The sequence below is a fragment of the Mustela lutreola genome, chromosome X, assembly GCF_030435805.1.
Source record: "Mustela lutreola isolate mMusLut2 chromosome X, mMusLut2.pri, whole genome shotgun sequence".
NCBI lineage: Eukaryota > Metazoa > Chordata > Mammalia > Carnivora > Mustelidae > Mustela > Mustela lutreola.
In genome coordinates this window covers 36,488,697-36,507,438 of record NC_081308.1, presented here as the reverse complement: position 1 = coordinate 36,507,438, position 18,742 = coordinate 36,488,697, and the positions used below count along the sequence as shown (strand labels likewise).

Here is an 18,742-nt window from a genome sequence, read left to right as displayed (position 1 = left end):
AACATAACCACTCCCCTGATTTCTAATATCACGGGTTCATTTTGCCTTGTTTTTGAACTTCCTGTAAATGGAATCATACAGTACAGATGCGGGCTTGTTTGCTTTTTTTTGGTCAACATTAGGAGATGCATCCACCTTGTCTCAAGAGCTCATTCATTTGCGTGGCTGTATGGTATTCCACTGTCTGACGACATCATTTACTTCTCTGTTCCACGTCAGTGGCATTGGGGTGGTTTCCGGTTTAGGGTTATTAAGAGGAATGCTGCCATGAACATTTTTGTCCGGGGGCAAATGTATATTTGCATTTCCCTCGGGGATCTACTCAGGAGTGGGAGTGCTGAGTCAGGGAAAGCATCTGTTCACTTTGGGTAGATACATATAAAACTCTAAAGGAGCTCATACATCTTCTCCCCTCCCCAAGACCCCTGAATATAGAGCCTTTACTATGGTTCTCCCGAAGCATACCCCTAGAACTGGGGCGGTGGGGACAGTTGTCACCTCAAGGGAGGCTCTCAGTCAGCAGGGGGCCACCATTACAAAATACCAGGGACCACGTGGCTTCAACACCAGAAATGTTCTCACAGTTCTGGAGGCTGGAAATTGGAGCTCGGGGTGCTGGCTTGGTCAGGTTCTGGTGAGAATCCCCTTCCTGGCTTGCCGCCTTCTCGCAGTGTCCTCACATGATGGAGAGAGAGAGAGGGAGCTCTCTGGTGTCTCTTCTTTTTTTTTTTTTTTTTTTTTTTTTAACTAGAGTGCCTAGTTATGTTTTTATTTTGTGTTTATCCTTTTTTAAGATTTTATGTATGTATGTATGTATGTATTTATTTAGAGAGAGAGAGAGAGAGAGAGCAGTGGAGGGGCAGAGGAAGACAGAGACTTCTTAAGCAGACTCTGCTCTGAGCCTGCTCTGAGCCGCATCAGGCTTGATCTCATGATCCTGAGATCATGACCTGAGCTGAAATCAAGAGTATCAGATAAAAAAAAGTATCTTTTTAAGTAAGCTTCTACACCTGGGTGGCTCTCTCAGTTAAGCATCTGCCTTTGGGCTTCCTCCTCCTGCCTGTTGCTCCCCTGCTTGTGCTTTTTCTTTTCTTTTTTTTTTTTTTAAAGATTTTATTTATTTATTTGACAGAGAGAGATCACAAGTAGGCAGAGAGGCAGGCAGAGAGAGAGGAGGAAGCAGGCTCCCTGCTGAGCAGAGAGCCCGATGCGGGACTCGATCCCAGGACCCTGAGATCATGACCTGAGCCGAAGGCAGCGGCTTAACCCACTGAGCCACCCAGGTGCCTGCTTGTGCTTTTTCTGACAAATAAATAAAATCTTAAAAAAAGTGTCAGAGACCGGAAGACACCAGGTGACATAATAGCCACATACAATGTGGAATCTTGGGTTGGATCCTGAAACAGATCAGAAACATTTGTGAAAACACTGGTGATGCTGGGATTAGGTTCATAGTTTGGTGAATAGTGACATAACTAAATGTAGTGTGGGATCTTCAGGGATTGAGCTAGAACCTGTGTGTTAAGCAAAGGTGCCCCCAGAGATTCTATTGTTGTGTTAAAAAGACTTGCATTGCAGTGCTGATAATAGTTGAAGCTTCTTGTGACTCCACGGGGGTTCATCCTATCACTCCTTCTCTACTTTTGTGTTCTTTCGAAAATGCTAGAACCTCAGAGCTTGCTCGGCAATTGTTTTCAAGAGCCAAATACTAGAAAATGGCCCAAATGTCCAGCAATGCCAGAATTCAGTACATTGTGCTATTCACGAATATTACAGAGCAAAGAAAGCTCAAAACCAGGCAAAACCAATATTTAAGGGGTGCCTGGGTGGTTCAGTCAATTAAGCATCTGCCTTCAGCTCAAGGCAGATGCTATCAAGCCCGGTGTTGGGCTCCTTGCTCAGTGGGGAGTCTGCTTCACCCTCTCCCTCTGCTTGTGTTCTCTGTCAAATATATAAATAAAATGTTAGGAAAAAAAAAAAAACCAACTCATAAATGAGCCCATCCTCTGATCCCTAACCCCAGTCCTGGGAATTTATCCTAACGGAATATATTTATTTATTTGACAGAATATATTTATTTATATATATATTTATTTATTTGACAGAGATCACAAGTAGGCAGAGAGGCAGAGGGGGTTGGGGGGAAGCAGGCTCCCTGCTGAGCAGAGAGCCCAACGCTGGGCTCTATCCCAGGCCCCTGGGATCATGACCCGAGCCAAAGGCAGAGGCTTTTTTTTTTTTTTTTAATTTTATGTATTTATTTGACAGAGAGAAATCACAAGTAGATGGAGAGGCAGGCAGAGAGAGAGAGGGAAGCAGGCTCCCTGATGAGCAGAGTGCCCGATGCGGGACTCGATCCCAGGACCCTGAGATCATGACCCGAGCCGAAGGCAGCAGTTTAACCCACTGAGCCATCCAGGCGCCCCCAAAGGCAGAGGCTTTAACCCACTAAGCCACCCAGGCACCCCCTCAGGGAATATTTTTTAAAAGACTTACCCACCATCCAACTTCACAACTGTCAACTGATTGGGTGATCTCATTTTGTCTGTACCCTGCCCCACTTCTGCCCCTTGGATTATTCGGAAGCCCATGCCAGACATTGTTCCCTTTCACTGATAAACATGTATCTCTGAAAGGTCGGAAGCCCCCTCACAAAAAGTAATTGCACTACCATTATCACACCTCAGGAAAAAAAACTCCCACAATTCCTCAACGTCCGGGTGCTTGTGAGAACTTGTGAGACCAAGGTCTGACTCACAGAGAAAACTTAAAATCAAGAGCAGTGGTAGTTACTGGTGAGTCACTAGTTCTCAGTGTTTCTGTGCAATGGGCTCACCTCCATCGTAGTGACGCTATAACAACACAGTGTCAGCCCAGCCACATGCTCTCCATATTCCTGAGAGAGAAAGTGTGTGTGTGTGTGTGTGTGTGTGTGTGTGTGTGTGTGTGTTCTTCTTTAACAGTAAAAATAAAATATAAAGTCGTAAAACAAGAAATTTTGTATTTGCCAAGGGGTCATGCAGATCTCTCATATGATGGAAAATATATGTAAAAATATTTATGTATCATGATTGATTGGAGCTGCCCTTTCCCTCTTGTTTTATAGGTTCATTTGCTTCCCAATATTTTATCTAGAAAAAAATTTAAACCTGCCAAAGAGTTATAAGAATAAACAGCCCAAAGGAAGGAAAGTGAGATGCACAGGGCTTTATTTTTCTTATGGACGGAGAGGCATCGGGGAAGACAGCTCAGGCTGGGGTACTGGCATCACAGGGTCATCCGTGATGTAGGTTTGCTCAATCTTTCCACTCCGCTATGGTCAGCATATGGTTTTAGTCTTTCTGGTCACAGAACACTTCCTGCACCCCTGGGTGTGAGGCTCCAAGTTCTAGGAGAGAAAAAAAAATAGCAGATCTGAAAGGTTTTTTATGAGGTTTCCCTTGGAAAGGGCCACCCATCCATCCCAGAGACTTCTACCTACACCTCATTGACCAGAATTGACAGACGAGGCTGCCCTAGAGGAAGGGGGGTTAAGGAGCCAAGGACTCTTAGAGGAGCATGTCCATCCTGAACCAAGTGGGGTTCTGTTAGGAACGGAGACGGGAAAGGAGTATCTGTCACAGACAGGGAGAGAATAAAGGCAGAGAGGCAGCCACATCGGGGGTCCAGGCAGAAGGCAGCAGGAAGGGAAGGAAGAGCAGACAGGAGCCATGTTCAGAAACAATGAGCCAATCTCAGATCACGGTAGGAGAGATGTTACAATGAGCCGTCAGGGTGGTGCTGAGCTTCCTGCCCTGGTGGACAAGTGGAAGGATTGGGAGGCAGGGGCAGGGCATTATTTTTCGTGCCTGTAGTGACAGTTCACTATTGGCGATATGTCCAGTGAAGCCGTGGAATCATACAATGGCCCTTTAAATAGACAGCATCTTACTTTCAGGGAGTAAATGTGGTTTGGTGCTACAGATCCTTCCATGGCAGGAAGACAGTATCGGGAGGGCAGCCCTTGGTACAGGAGCATCAAGGGAAGCACATCTAGTGGCCTGGAGAGAGGGGAAACCCAGCCGTCTGGAAGCTGGCCCTCAGAAGCTGGGAAGGAGGGGGCCAAGGAAGAGTCATCAGCCTCAGCAGCTCCTGTTCCCCCTTTCATAGGCAAGAGACTGGCTCAGGGCCCTGTCAGAAGTGGCATGTCTTTCCCTGAGGGCTTCCCTGGGACTTTAATTAGAGCCCTTAGCTAAGAATGTCGGGGAGGGCCTCTGAAGAGGCGACATTTGGGTGAGACCTGAATGAGCAGGAGACTGCTGTGAGGACAAAGGAAGTTGTAGCAGAAAGGAGGAACTTGGCACGGCTAAGGGACGGAAAGGAGGTTGGTGTGAGGAGGTCCCGTGGCTGCAGGGAGGAACCAAGTCAGGGGCTCTTATAAGGCATAAGGGAGGCAGGAAGGTCAGGCGAGGAGACTGTTAGAGGAGTTCCAGAAAGAAAGGAAGTTGACTGGGACTTTAGCAGCGGGGGTGGTGAAGTGGCCAGGTTTAGAAGTAGAGCATCTGAGATTTGTAGATGAAGGGAAGGAGAAAAAGAGAAAAAAAAAGAATGACTTCGGAGCCTTTGACCTGAGTGAGTGGGTGAACGATCTCGCCATTTAAGGAAATGGGGAAAGGACCCAGAGGAGGTCAGGGAAAGGGAAGCGAAGGTACAAGCATCTACTGTCATCCACCACCTTTCAGTTCTTTAGTTCAGATGGTGGCGAGCACCCCATTATTTGAATATTATAAAATCTCTTAAAGTTTATGTATATTTATAGTAATTTATATTTAATATAAATTTAGATATATTAATAGAGCTAAGGAGATTAATAAATCTAGGGAGTATGCTTAAGTATAGTAATATATTAAGTATATTAATGAATCTAGGGAGAAAAATACATATAATCATTTCTGCAAAGGCTAAAAAGGCATGTGACAAGCTCAACACCCATTCTCAATAAAAATTCAAAATTTGAACAGACTGATACCCTCAGTTGATATTATTCCAGCATCATGCTTAATGGCAAACACCCAAAGAATTCACAATTCTTATTTTAACATTCTAGTGGAGATACTAACTGAGGCAACTGGACAAGAAAAATGGATCAGAGGTCTAATAGTACAGTTTTAAGGAACAGATAAAATTACTTTATGTATTATTTGAGTGATTTCAGTATATCTTTAATAGGGTATATCTTTAACATAGTGTATCTTTTTTATAGTATAAAATATAGTTTGTCTTTCATAAATAGTACCATTTCTGCAATGAAAAAAAGAAAATAAAGAAACATAACCTGGCTAGTGCTGCCCTCCCCCAATTTGAGGTCTAATAATTAGAAAGGAGAAAGTAAAACTATTATATTTGTACATGTATACCTTGAAAAACCAGGAGACTCAACCGAGAAACTACTATAAAAAATGCCAGAATTCAGTAAGGTAGCAGAAAATAAAATATACAAAAATCAACAGCTTTCCTACATATAACTACCAGCTAGAAAATCTAATGAAAGAAGATACCTCATTTATAATAGCAACAAATAACATAAAACACATAGGAATAAATTTCACATGAAATGTGCAAAAATTATACAAAGAAAACTCTAAAACCATTACTGAAGTTACAAAAAGACAACCTGACCAGAGTTATCATATATGTAAATTATCCTTAAGTCACTTTGTAAATCAACACCATTCCAAAAGAACCTGAAAAATTTTTAGAGCTAAACAGATGGATTGTAAATGTTGCCTTTTTTTTTTTTTAAGATTTTATTTATTTATTTGACAGACAGAAATCACAAGTAGGCAGAAAGACAGGCAGAGAGAGAGGAGGAAGCTGGCTCCCTGTGGAGCAGAGAGCCCGATCGATGCAGGGCCCGATCCCCGGACCCGATCCCAGGACTCTGGGATCATGACCTGAGCTGAAGGCCGAGGCTTTAACCCACTGAGCCACCCAGGCGCCCCTGTAAATGCTGTTTTTAAGAAATAAAAAAGCCAGGGGTGCCTGGCTGGCTCAGTCAGTGCAGCATACGACTCTTGATCTGGGGGTTGTGAGTTCGACCCCAACACTGGTCGTAGAAGCTACCTAATAAAAAATAATTTTTAAAAACCCTCTGTATTGGGGCGCCTGGGTGGCTTAGTCATTAAGCGTCTGCCCTCAGCTCAGGTTACAATCCCAGGGTCCTGGGATGGAACCCTACATCAGGCTCCCTGCTCAGCAGGAAACCTGCTTCTCCCTCTCCCAGTCCAGCTGCTTGTGTTCCCTCTCTCGCTGTCTCTCTGTCATATAAATTAATTTTTAAAAATTTTTTAGATCCTCGGGCGCCTGGGTGGCTCAGTGGGTTAAGCCGCTGCCTTCGGCTCAGGTCATGATCTCAGGGTCCTGGGATCGAGTCCCGCATCGGGCTCTCTGCTCAGCAGGGAGCCTGCTTCCTCCTCTCTCTCTGCCTGCCTTTCTGCCTACTTGTGTTCTCTGTCAAATAAATAAATAAAATCTTTTAAAAAAAATAAAAAATAAAAAATAAAAAATTTTTTAGATCCTCTGTATTGTCAAAAACCAAAACACCATAAGCAACATGAAAACACAAATGGCCAAATGTAAAACAAAAACAAAAACTATTTGGCTACTACTATAACAAAGAGCTACTCTTCTTCATATAGAGCTTCTACAAATCAAACACAAGAAATAGACCAATAACGCAAAAGAAAAATCGCCCAAAGATCATTGGGAATGGACAATTAACAGAAAAAGAAATACAAATAGTCTTTTAAATAATGGGAAGGTGTTTGAGCTCATTCAGAAGAGAACTATAAAACTATCCAGGTTAAAAAAACAAAAAAAAACATAAAACAGGATCAATTACATTAGCCAACATAGAAGTTTGCCAACACACTAAAATATGAAACTATGGAAAAAGAAGCACTCTTGTACCTTGTTGATGGCAGTGCAAATTGATGCAACTCCTGTGGGGAACTTGACCATATGTGCCCAAATTTCAAAGAATATACTTCTGTGTATGAAGTTAATCATTCATTGCAGTTATTACTGGAAATAACAAATGACAGAAAACAACCGATCAATAGGATAGTTGCATAATTACGGTATAGCCACACAATAAGACTATTCTGAGTACACAACTGTAAAAAGGAATGGACTCTATGTAGTGACATGCAAAATTTTCCATTATATATTGTTGAGTAGAAAAAAGGTATGGAACCATATACTGTGCTATCTATTTTTTCCTAAGTGAGCTCTATGCCCAGCATGGGGCTTGAACACACAACCCTGAGATCAAGAGTCACACGCTCTGCCGACTGAGCCAGCCAGGCACCTTGTAGCACACTACCTTTTATGAAAAATTAGGAGAAAATATATTCATAGATGCTTCCCTTTGCATAAAGACCCTCTAGAAGGATAGACAAGTAAGTAATACGTGGTTACTGGCTGGGATGGGGGCGAGGTGGGAATAAGACTTCATTGCATAACTTCACATATCGGGTGATTCTAAAATAAGTCAATGTATTCTCTAGGTAAAATATTAATTAAAAGACATGGTACCAGGAAGAAAAAACAAAAAAAAAAAGACATGGTACCAAAAGCTATGAACACGGATGGAAGCGCAAGCTGGAGAAAGACATGAGATCAAGCCAGGGCTTTGAGATCGGTGACACTAAGGGAATGATCCAGAAGAGAGAGAAATACAGATAATACATTCATAGGTGAGAGGCCACCACAGAACAAAGTGGTCGAGAAAAGCAGAGCTAGATGGTCTAAACAAGAGCACGCCATACTTCTTCCACGAGGAGGTAACAGAAGAAAGCATCGAAGGGAACACAAAGTATGAATCTGGCCAGGGGCGATGCCGGTTCCTCTCTTTACTTAGGGTTTTCAACAGAGCTGTTAGCAAATACATCCTGATCTTCTGGAACTAAATGCCTTTTAAAAACACCTTTCCTTTGGCTACTTGATCACTATAACATGTAAGCTATGGCTGTGACCACCTACTGACACTACCATTCACAACAGAGTTGACTCTGTCCCAGGAGAGAACACAATTATAAGGGCCATCCAGTGTTTTTTAAGCTAGTTTTTGGAAAGCTACAGACGGGAATATAAACCCAACTTCCCTATAGAATTAGATAAAACCTGAGTTGTATCCCATCCAACTCCAAAGCTGGAAATCAATTACCCACATTGCTGGGCTGTCAAAATTGAATCATGCCCCCTCTTCTATTTTTTTATTATCATTGTTAAAGCTGAATTCCTATCTCCAGATATTCCTTCCTGTGGTAACACACCAAAACAACAGACTTTAAAAAGAGTGTTAAGTTTCACTTTATGTATTTATACCTTATCTCCAAAACATACAAGCAAATTTCAGATGTCTGCGCAAGAAAATGAAAGAAGTAGAGAAAGAGAAATGAGTAGGCTGAGATTCAACCAGGGGTGTCGTTAATAAATGCCCCAGACCTCATTCCTAGAAGTGGGCTCAAGTAAAAACACGTCCTTAGAAAAAAGCCTGTCTATGACACTGATATCCAAAATAAATCTACCCCACAGGTCCTATCACAAGAAATACTGTTAACATTGTAGATGTCTTAGAAATCCACGGAATAAACACACTTACAAACTGCACATGGCAGTTCCCGTGCCCCTTGTGGGAAAGACGGCTTTGCCTAAAGTGTATGCCAATTAAAGAAGCTTCTACAGGAAGTCACCACAGGACAATCCAAAGACACAGTTCCCTGATGAAAACTGACATTAAAATTTTGTTATTAAAATTCTGGGACATTATGGTCATTAGGTTCAGTGCCTGCTGAGAATTAATATGAAAGTAAGACTCCCAAGTACTCTCCCAATGATGAGTTTTAAGAAGATGAAACTGAAAAGATGTAAGGTTTCTTTTCTTTTTTTTTAGATTTTATTTATGTATTTGACAGAGAGAGAGAGAGAGAGAGAGTGAGAGAGGGAACACAATCAGGCAGAGTGGGAGAGGGAGAATCAGGCTCCTCAGCAAAAAGCCTGATGCAGGGCTTGATCCCAGGACTCTGGGATTGTCACCTGAGCCAAAGGCAGACCCTTAACAACTGAGCCACCCAGGCGCCCCAGGGTGTAAGGTTTCTTACAAGTTTCAGATAAACTGAATATTGCACACTTTCTGCACAGGCAGTTCCTAACTTGACTTTCGGGAAGCCTCTCTGTTCCTAACAGGAACCCTTCCAGAAGGGGAATGCCTGCATTAAATTTACGTCCATTTTTATGGTTGCCTTCAGCAGGAGTGTTGCTCTTAAATATCTAGACTGCCATGAGCACCAGCTGGACTCCTTCATCTATATATTCCTACATAAACTTCCTTCACAAAATATGGCATTTCACGGAGACTCCTGCTTCATGGACATGCTCCAAACCAAGAGCATGATCTTGTGCTCCAGGAGCATGAATAAATAGAAGCGCTCCAGATAGGAAGTAGCAGATGATTTTTCCTGTTGGCTGGATATTCTGAGTTCACAATTTAAAAATGTGTTTTAGATTTAGATCAATTCTCCTCCAAATTGATCTATAGGTTCAGCACAATTACTATCAAAATCCCAGCAAGATTTTTTTTGTAAGGAAAAGCTTACATTCTAGGGCTGCCTAGCTGGCTCAGTTAGTAGAGCATACAACTCTTGATCTCGGCATCATGAGTTCAAGCCCCACATTGGGCATAGAGATTACTTAAAAAAAAAAAAAAGGAAGGAAAGGAGAAAGGAAGGAAGGAAACTTTTTCTAAAATGTATGTGGGGGTGCCTGGGTGGTTCAGTGGTTTAAGGCCTCTGCCTTCAGCTCAGGTCATGATCCCAGGGTCCTGGGATCGAGCCCCACATTGGGCTCTCTGTTCAGCAGGGAACCTGCTTCCCCCATCTCTCTCTGCCTACTTAATAAATAAATAAATAAATCTTTAAAAAATAAAGTAAAATGTTATGTGAAAAGACAAAGGAACTAGAAGAGCTGAAACAAATTTGAAAAAGAACAAAGTGGGAAGAATCATTCTACCCAGTTTTCAGACTCACTATATAGCTAGAAGTAATGGAAACAGTGTGGTGTCAGGGAAGGGATAGACATATAGATGAATGAAAGAGAAGACAACCCAAAATAGGCCCACACAAGGATGGTCAACTGAGCTTTAACAAAGGTGCATAGGCATGTCAACAGAGGAAGGAGGGGCTTTTCAACAAACAGTGCTAGAGCAGTTGAACATCCATAGATTAAAAAGTTTAAAGATTTTTTGGGGCGCCTGGCTGGCTCAGTGGGTTAAAGCCTCTGCCTTTGGCTTGGGTCATGATCCCAGTGTCCTGGGATCGAGCCCCACATCGAGCCCCTCTGCTTAGCGGGGAGCCTGTTTCCTCCTCTCTCTCTGCCTGCCTCTCTGCCTACTTGTAATCTCTGTCAAATAAATAAATAAAATCTTTAAAAAAAAAAGTTTAAAGATTTTTTAAAAATCCATAGATGAATATCCATAGATTAAACCTCACACCTTAAAAATGGGCTCAAAATGGATCATGTACTTAAATGTAAAATTATAAATTAGAAAAAATAGGAAATCTTTAGGACCTAGGGCTAGGTGAGGTGTTCTTAGATGTGATGCCAAAAGCACAATCCGCAAAATGAAATACTGATAATTGGGCTGCATCAAAATTGGAAATGTTTTTAAGAAACTAAAAATGTTTGCTCTGCAAAAGACCCTGCTAAGAAGAAAAATAAGCAGCCTTTGTGTCCATTGATGGATGAGAGATCCAAAGACAAATACCATATGATTTCATTCATATGTGGAATATATTTTTTAAGACTTTATTTATTTATTTGACAGACAGATCACAAGTAGGCAGAGAGAGAGGAAGGGAAGCAGGCTCTCCACTGAGCAGAGAGCCCGATGTGGGGCTCAATCCCAGAGTATACTTATCTGAGCACTGGAATTGTTGAATTGCCATCTTATACACCTGAAACTAATAGAACACTGTATGTTAACTACACTGGAATTAAAATAATAATAAAAAGACAAGCTATAGACTGGGAAAAGATATTTGTAAATCACATATCTGACAGAGGACTACTACCTAGAATATATAAAGAACTCTCAAAACTCCAGAGTACAAAACCAATGAATAAACAGAAACAGACTCACTCATACATACAGAGAACAAACTGGTGGTTTCCAGAGGGGAGGGAGTTCGGTGGGGTTGGGGGGGTGGCAATAGGTGATGGGGCTTAAGAGATACAAATTTACAGCTATGAAATAAATCATGGGGATGAAAAGTACAGCATAGGGAATATAGCCAATAATGTTTCAACAACTTTGTATGGTGACAGATGGTGGCTACACTTATCATGGTAAGCCCCATGTCATGTAGAGAATTATCAAATCCCTGAAACTAATGTAACATCATCTGTTAACTACACTTCAATAATTTTTTTTAAACCTCAGCATTGCAAAACTCAATAATTTTTTTAAACCTCAGCATTGCAAAACTATCAACTATTTTAAAATGAGCAAAAGACACACACATATATTTTACCAGAGACTACAGAGATGGCAAATAAGCACCTGAAAAGATGTTCAACATCACTAGCCATTAGGGAATGCAAATTAAGACCCCGAGGAGACACCATCTCGCGCCAATCAGAACAGCCAGAACAAAATGTGCTGATACCGAACGCTGTGAGGATGCAGAGAAACTGGATCTCTCGTGCATTGCTGATGGGCATCTGGAAAATTGTTTGGCAGATTCTTAAACTAAACATACACTTACCATATGATCCAACAATTGCGTTTCTGCCAGAAAAACAAAAATCCATGTCCACACAAAAGCTGTACACAAGCGTTTAATGCTTGTAGCAACCTTGATCTGTCATCGTCACAAACTGGCAACAAGCCAAATGCCCTTCACAGGCTGGATAAACAAACCAGGGAACGTCCATACCACTCAGCAATAAAGAAACCAACTCTGCGACAACTTGAATGGCTCTTGAGGACATTGTGTGGAGTGACAGAAAAGCCAATCTCAAAAGGTCACACACTGCACAAATCCATTAATGTTAACAATTCTGAGATGATATTTTAGAGATGGAAAACAAACAAGTGGTTGCCAGGGGTGACAGGGTGGGGAAGCAGGAAGGGAGGCAGGTGTGGCTCTAAAGGAGCAACACTAGGGAGATCTTAGTGGTAGAATAGTTCCGTGGAGGTGGTTATACGAATCAACATGTGATAAAACTGCATAGGACTACACACACACACACACACACACATAAAACTGGTGAGAAATGAAGGAGGTCTATGGATTGTACCAATGTCAATTTCCTGGTTTTGATGTATTAGTTATGCCTGATGTTACCAACAGGGGAAACTGAAAAGTACAAATGACCCAAATGACCTCTTTGTACTACTTCACAACTTCCTATGAATTTATCATTTCAGACTAAAAAACATAAACTTAAGTTTTATCGAAAATATAATTGTATAAAACCTGTTTAGTACAGGGAAAGTGTGAAGCAGCAGAAAATCTTTGTTTCAACAAGAAGGAACTGCCTCTATTTTGGCAGATTTCCTTCTAGTTTTCTACACATTCTCCAAAGAGTTGAGCTCGTTCTGCACACTCCAGTTGAAACCTACTCCTTCCTCAACCCTCCCTCAACCCAGAGCAATTATTTTCTCTACATCACTAATAATTGTAAATGGCGGCTTAATATCCTTAGCACAATATATAAAATTAAACATTCAGCTCAAATTCCACTCAGAAGGAACAGGGTGAACAAAAACTCTGGCCGAGTACAGGATTGTCCGCACAAGAGCATCATATTCAGCTACAATATAAGGCAGGGGGAACTTAAGAGCTACCAAGGGAGACTGGTGCCACACCATTGGACCAACTTAATAGAGTGCCATTAATTTGGCTGCAGTATCTACTGTAATTTGGAATATAGAGATCTTCTGCCATGAAGTACCTGAAACATGATCATGGGCATTGGAAGTTTTGGAACACATGATAAAGGGTAGAGAACAGCAGACTCCATACCTAAGTTTGCTGCATCAGAATTGCCTGGGGAAATGAAAAGCAGAAGCAAAAAGCAAAAGAGATTATAGAGTGAATCCCCAGGGATAGATTTTATTAGGAGTTGCCATAGAATCATTTCCCAGATTCCCTTGTCGCAATATCAAGTTGGGGAACCACAAAAAAAAAACTAGGTTCTAAGAGGACAAGGACTACATTTGAAATCAACACTACACATTCCCTAACACTCAAGCAGACCCCAAATCAGCTTTTGAATGAGCCATTTTTGGATTTGGCCATCCAAATGTTTACTAGATAACCCACTAGGATCCTACCAGGTGACTGGGTCAGGAGTGGAGGTTCAGAGACTGTTCCGCATCCAACTAACCAACCGATGTCAGGTAATGAGACAGGCTGTTGAAAATTTAGTTGAGTGTGGAATAGAGTTAAGAGTGGAAAAGGGAGAATGAGGATTTCCACTTTCTCCCAAAGATGGGAGGCATTTTTACTTCACTTAGCTCAAAAGGAAAATGTCATGGTGCCACACTTGATCTCAGGATTAGGGTTAGGTAACCCTAACCCTAAGTTCAAGGCCCTACTTAAAAAAAAAAAAAAGTAAAATGTCATCCTCAGTGTAACAAGGAAAACAGGAACCCTCAAATTATAAACCATGACTAGATCTGCTAACACAATAAAATCAGGACTGAAACCAGACATCCACAGAAAACCTTAAATCAGAATACAGACATGTGTCACAGTACTAACAGGCCCTCTTAATGATCCTTTGAAGGGAAAGGAAATTAGGGATGTGGTCATGTCCCTAGAGGAAGGATAGAGATAGCATCAGTACTTCCTTCTTTTTAAGGCCAAACAGCATTCCATTCCATGTATACACATTTTGTTTGTCCATCCGCCAGCTGATTGGCATTTGGGTGGTTTCCACTTTTTGATTATTTTGAATGCTATGAACATTCGCATGCAAACATAAGCTGTAAGCTTGTTTTCGTTTCTCCTGGGTAGAATTCTCCTGGGAGTAAAATTGCTGAGTCATAATGTAATTCTATGCTTAACACCTGTTTTGAGACTGCCGCTCCTCTTACAGTAAATGTGTTCATCTGTTTTATGTTTTCTCCCGTAATAAGCATCTTTGCAGGTCATGAAATATTCTTCCACATTATAATTAAACCTAGTGCCTTGTGTCAAAATATTCCTATTTCAGAATTACCCTGAAGACAACCCAATCAGGTAGATAGGAAAAACCTGGGGGGTGGGGGTGGGGTGGGGGATGGACAATGAAAATGAAAGTGGAGAAGAGTCATTATAGAGGAAACCATATTACAAACAGACAGAACGTGCTGGAAAGTCCATCAACTGAAATGAGGATGAGATGTGAAGCAGAGCAGGTTTAAACCTATCTAGAATCGTGTTCAATGAGAACAGAAGAGAAAAAAACCCCGAGATACACCTAAAATGCAGTGAATGTTTGGAGCCTCTGCATTCCAGTGGGAAGGCACATTAAGACCTGTGTCAACACCTAGATAGCTTAGTTACTGAGCTTCAAGAACAAGCCTGTGACCATTCAACCAGGTCACTTATGAGCACTGGGGCAGGGGGAACAGCTACCCAGAATAGAAAAAAAAAACATTTATATAATTTTAAGCAAAGACACTGGGAACATTTTCAAACATGGCCCCACTAAGTCATTTTCGAAAAAAAGTATCTGGTTTTGAAATTCAGCCAAGATGGTTAAGAAAAAAACCCAGGAAACTGCTAACATTGGGTAGAGGGGGGAAAGGACTAGTATTTTATATTTAAACGTATCATATAAATTATTAAAAATTAAACTACAAAAATTAACATAATACGCAAGTAAACCTGAGTTATTATAATCTTAGCCCTGCTAGACTAGAAATAATTCTCAATTCAGAACTACAGTCCCCCCAGATAGCTTGTGTTCACTCAAAAGCAAACTGGAACCATTCTTAGAATCCAATTTCACACTTTGTCACCTTCAGTCACTGTCTTGTCAATGCAGCCGTCCTAACATAACCTCTTTCTACACTTTTGACTAAACTCAGGCTCCCCTTCCTCTTTCCCACCTTTAAAACCAATACGGTATGCTTCAAAATTCTGCCCTAAAAACAGGTTTGCTGCTATGAGATCATGTTGAACTCTGAAAATAACTATCCAGAGGCAAGTACTTTTCTACAATGCTCATGAAAAATTCTCAATCATACCGCAAAGAACTCCAAGAGAAACAAGGTGAATTAAATATTTTCCCTAGGTTTAATCATATCTGATTGCCAACACTTCACCACATGTGAGCACCCCCCAAACAAAATAGTCCTTTTGTATGGTTCAACCTCACTTCTCAGAATGGGGCTTATCCAGACCATCTGTTCCTTGGTAGTTGAGGGGCCTGCAGCTATGTAGAGTAATGGACATCAGCAAAGAACGCAGAGGAAGGGTGCCCATGCCATCTCTATCACCCTGACCCCAAATACACTTAGAAGTGGGCTCCATGCCCAACATTGGGCTTGAACTCACTGACTGAACCACCCAGGAGTTCCCCTTGCTCCACCCCACCCCCAGCACCAAATACATTCTTGATCCCTAAGTGTTCACCATCACTTGGATTACTAGTACTTTTGCTTTTAACCCAACTTCTTCCACTTCAAATGACCTTCTCATTAAATGCTTCAAACAACAAAGAGATTCCCACCCATATTAAGCTGCTCAAAGCACAAATCAATTTGCAATACATACTATACATCACTAAGGACCTCTTAGATTCCCATCTAGTCCAACAAGTCTTTTTGGGGCCAACTTCATCGTTTATGACAAATACTTGTATCAGAGTAATTCTGTCTCCAAAAGGCATCTCCAAATTAGCACTGGACAGCAAACCAAAAAATATTTAAAAAAAAAAATTAGACCTTACAATTCTTCAGGCAAGAGCACAACTTTATTTTCACCTATAATAATAAACCACAATTGACAACAACAAAGGAGACTGTGCAGTTCAACTTTTTATTTTAATAAAATCAGAATATGCACAGCACATGCAGTGCTAGCATCTAAACTAATACAGTAAGCAATTACTAAAGCTACAGTGACTTGAAGTTCAATCTTTACATTCAGCAAGTTTAAATCCATTCTTATGTAATTTTTTGAAACCTTATTAACTGAAAATATTGCTTGCTGATACAACTTGCTCAAATGCTACCGCTGAATGTACAAGTCACTGAATATGCCAATACAACAAAGATAACCACATGTTTGAGGATTGCAATGTGCCAGACATTCACTGAAAAAAAAAAATACACACAACTAAACAAAACTCACGCAACAAACATCTGAGAATCTGGACACTTCTTATCAGTGTTTTGAAGTGTATCATTAATATCTTAAGACAAGTGTATCAAAACCTTGGCATGATTTAGTTTCAAGTCGCCAATTTTGTTTTTACTAACATCAGAAAGTTATGGCTACACTGCCAATGCCGGGTCTGCTTAATTTGACTTAAGAGTTTAATATGACTTAACATTAAAAGCTCACACTACCCCGAAATATATAATTTCACGCATACGGTGACATTCAACATTCAAGTGCCAGTGTTTTTGTACTGTCTTTTGGTCAAGTTTCTTTAAACTTTCAAAGAATCACTTTTAGGCTTACAAAAATAAATATTTGTCAAAATGTTCAATAAATATTACATAAAACTAGCAGCAAAAAGTATCTAGAAATCTGTCGTGTGCAAATAGTTTTCTTCCCGACTATTATTCCCGTGGTCCCAAATAAATTTTAGAATCTAGTCCCATCCCCTTCCTAGACAAGCTGCGTTCAACAATCTCCAAGAGACAAAATAAGATTGGAAGTTTAAGGACACGCACACAAGACATATATATAAAATTCTCTGAATGTGCAATAAAAGAAGTACTTTGTAAAAAGTTATGGGCAAAATGTACAAGGGCCTAAACCTAGACTAATTGAAATAGCACCATAACAAATGACCTCAATACTGTCAAGTGCACCTACTTAATAAAAGTTTTAGAACAAGGCACAATACACTTGAAAATCTATTGCACTTTAGGAAATTTTTGCCGTCTTCCTATGCCACTGTAAAAAGATTGAGCGTTTTGATCACCGCATTCTGGCCACAAAATTAGCACAGAATTCAAAGTGGCAGAGGCATTTTAGTGGTGGACAATGCTCATCTTTGGCCAGATTTAGCATAAACAGACTATAAATACAATGGAAACCTATGCAACTAAAACTGACTACAACTGCACTGTAGAGCAGAATCGACACCTTGTGCAGTTATGTACATATTTCCAACCTGTGTGATCTCAAAAGATTTCAGTTTGTTACTCTTCTGGAGCCATTTTTACAAAGTCTATAGTAAGCCAGTTTAACATCTCAACGCAGCTTGAACAGAGTAATGTGAATCGGCATTTAAAATAAAGCCTGCTGCATTAATTCTTCCTGTTCATACCCTCTTGACCAAAAAACATCAACACTAGCATGCGTTATTAGACCAAAAATCACCCAGGGCCCCGAGGAGGGCTGGTCATTGCTGTGGTCAGCCATTCTACCATTTCAATTTCATTTATGGCAGGCATTTAAAAAGTCTAAGTAGATGAATTCTCCTAAAAACCTATTTCAAGTTATCAGACCTTTAAACTTTCCCTGTAATAATATGCCCACATTTGGCTAGCTCATAGTTAATGATCTGCCTAAACATTGAAAGAGGAATTGCTGTATTTACTTGCATTAACTTTGAAAACAGTGCTTTGAATGTATGCATGTATTCATACATCACCTCATCATGACTGGAATGGCTTGTTTAAAGACTATCAGGTTCTAAATACCTATCCAGGATAGAGTGAGCAAATCAGAACTTTAACTTAATACAGTTTGCCACATTAGAAACTAATTCCATTATTATGCTTCAAGACGTTTGTTGTTTTCCCCCAATCTGCAAGTATCAAAAAGCCCTAATGCAGGCTACCGCATAAGTTTTTTCCTTATAATATTTATGGATGAATCGATGATTCCTGTTAAGTTGTATCACACCTGTGTGCCAAGGTTTGATTTTAGCCCAAGTTCAGTAAATTTATTTTGTCAAAACAATTGATATCTTGAGCATTACTGAGCCAACAGGACATCAAAATAAAAAGTTGTCTAAAGTTAAAGGCACAGTACATTAACAAACAAATGATCCTCAGTCACAAAATTATAAATGCAGTTTGGGATGGGGGTTGGCGGGAGGGGAGTTAATCCAAACTACAGCAATGAAGTCTTCGAACCACCTTCTGAACAGGGCTGCTGATTGTTCCTTTCAATTCTTCATGTGACCTTGAGCTCCCTTAAAAAAAAAATTTCAGTGGAGAATCACAGCTGGTAATGTACTGCGAGTTCTTGAAGCTACACAAGGTATAGTCTGGCTAAGTTACATGTGGTTTCCATATTAGCTTGTTTGGCAGGGTGACCTACTGCAAAGCAGGTTCAGTTACCCCACCAGTCAACCCCCTGGGAGTTATAATTTCCTCCATATCCATCACTGTTGTAAAAGCCTCCATAGCCACCTAATGAGAGATTTAAAAAAAGAAAGAGACAAATTAATTAAGTCAGCCACTGTTAAATCTTTCCCTTCTTTAAATACTTTGATGTCACATTACTAAAAGCAATCTATAGGG

At 40.6% G+C, this 18,742-nt stretch overlaps 1 protein-coding gene and 1 non-coding gene across 4 annotated transcripts in view; both read right to left on the bottom strand.

The window, feature by feature from the left end:
• Positions 1-3,192: 3,192 nt before the first annotated feature.
• Positions 3,193-18,742, bottom strand: part of DDX3X (DEAD-box helicase 3 X-linked) — a 29,530-nt gene continuing 13,980 nt past the window's right edge. For 2 of the 3 annotated variants that reach the window (XM_059156663.1, XM_059156662.1), the window contains exon 17: positions 16,055-18,631. In XM_059156663.1, the coding sequence (XP_059012646.1) occupies positions 18,552-18,631 (80 nt within the window). In that variant the 3' untranslated portion in view covers positions 16,055-18,551. Of the gene's footprint in view, positions 3,389-6,948; positions 7,063-16,054; positions 18,632-18,742 lie in introns of those variants that run through there. The other variant, XR_009349795.1, reaches the window with a different exon arrangement.
• On the bottom strand, positions 7,274-7,346 carry TRNAK-CUU (transfer RNA lysine (anticodon CUU)). The gene has a single exon. It is a non-coding gene; the product is annotated as a tRNA-Lys (tRNA).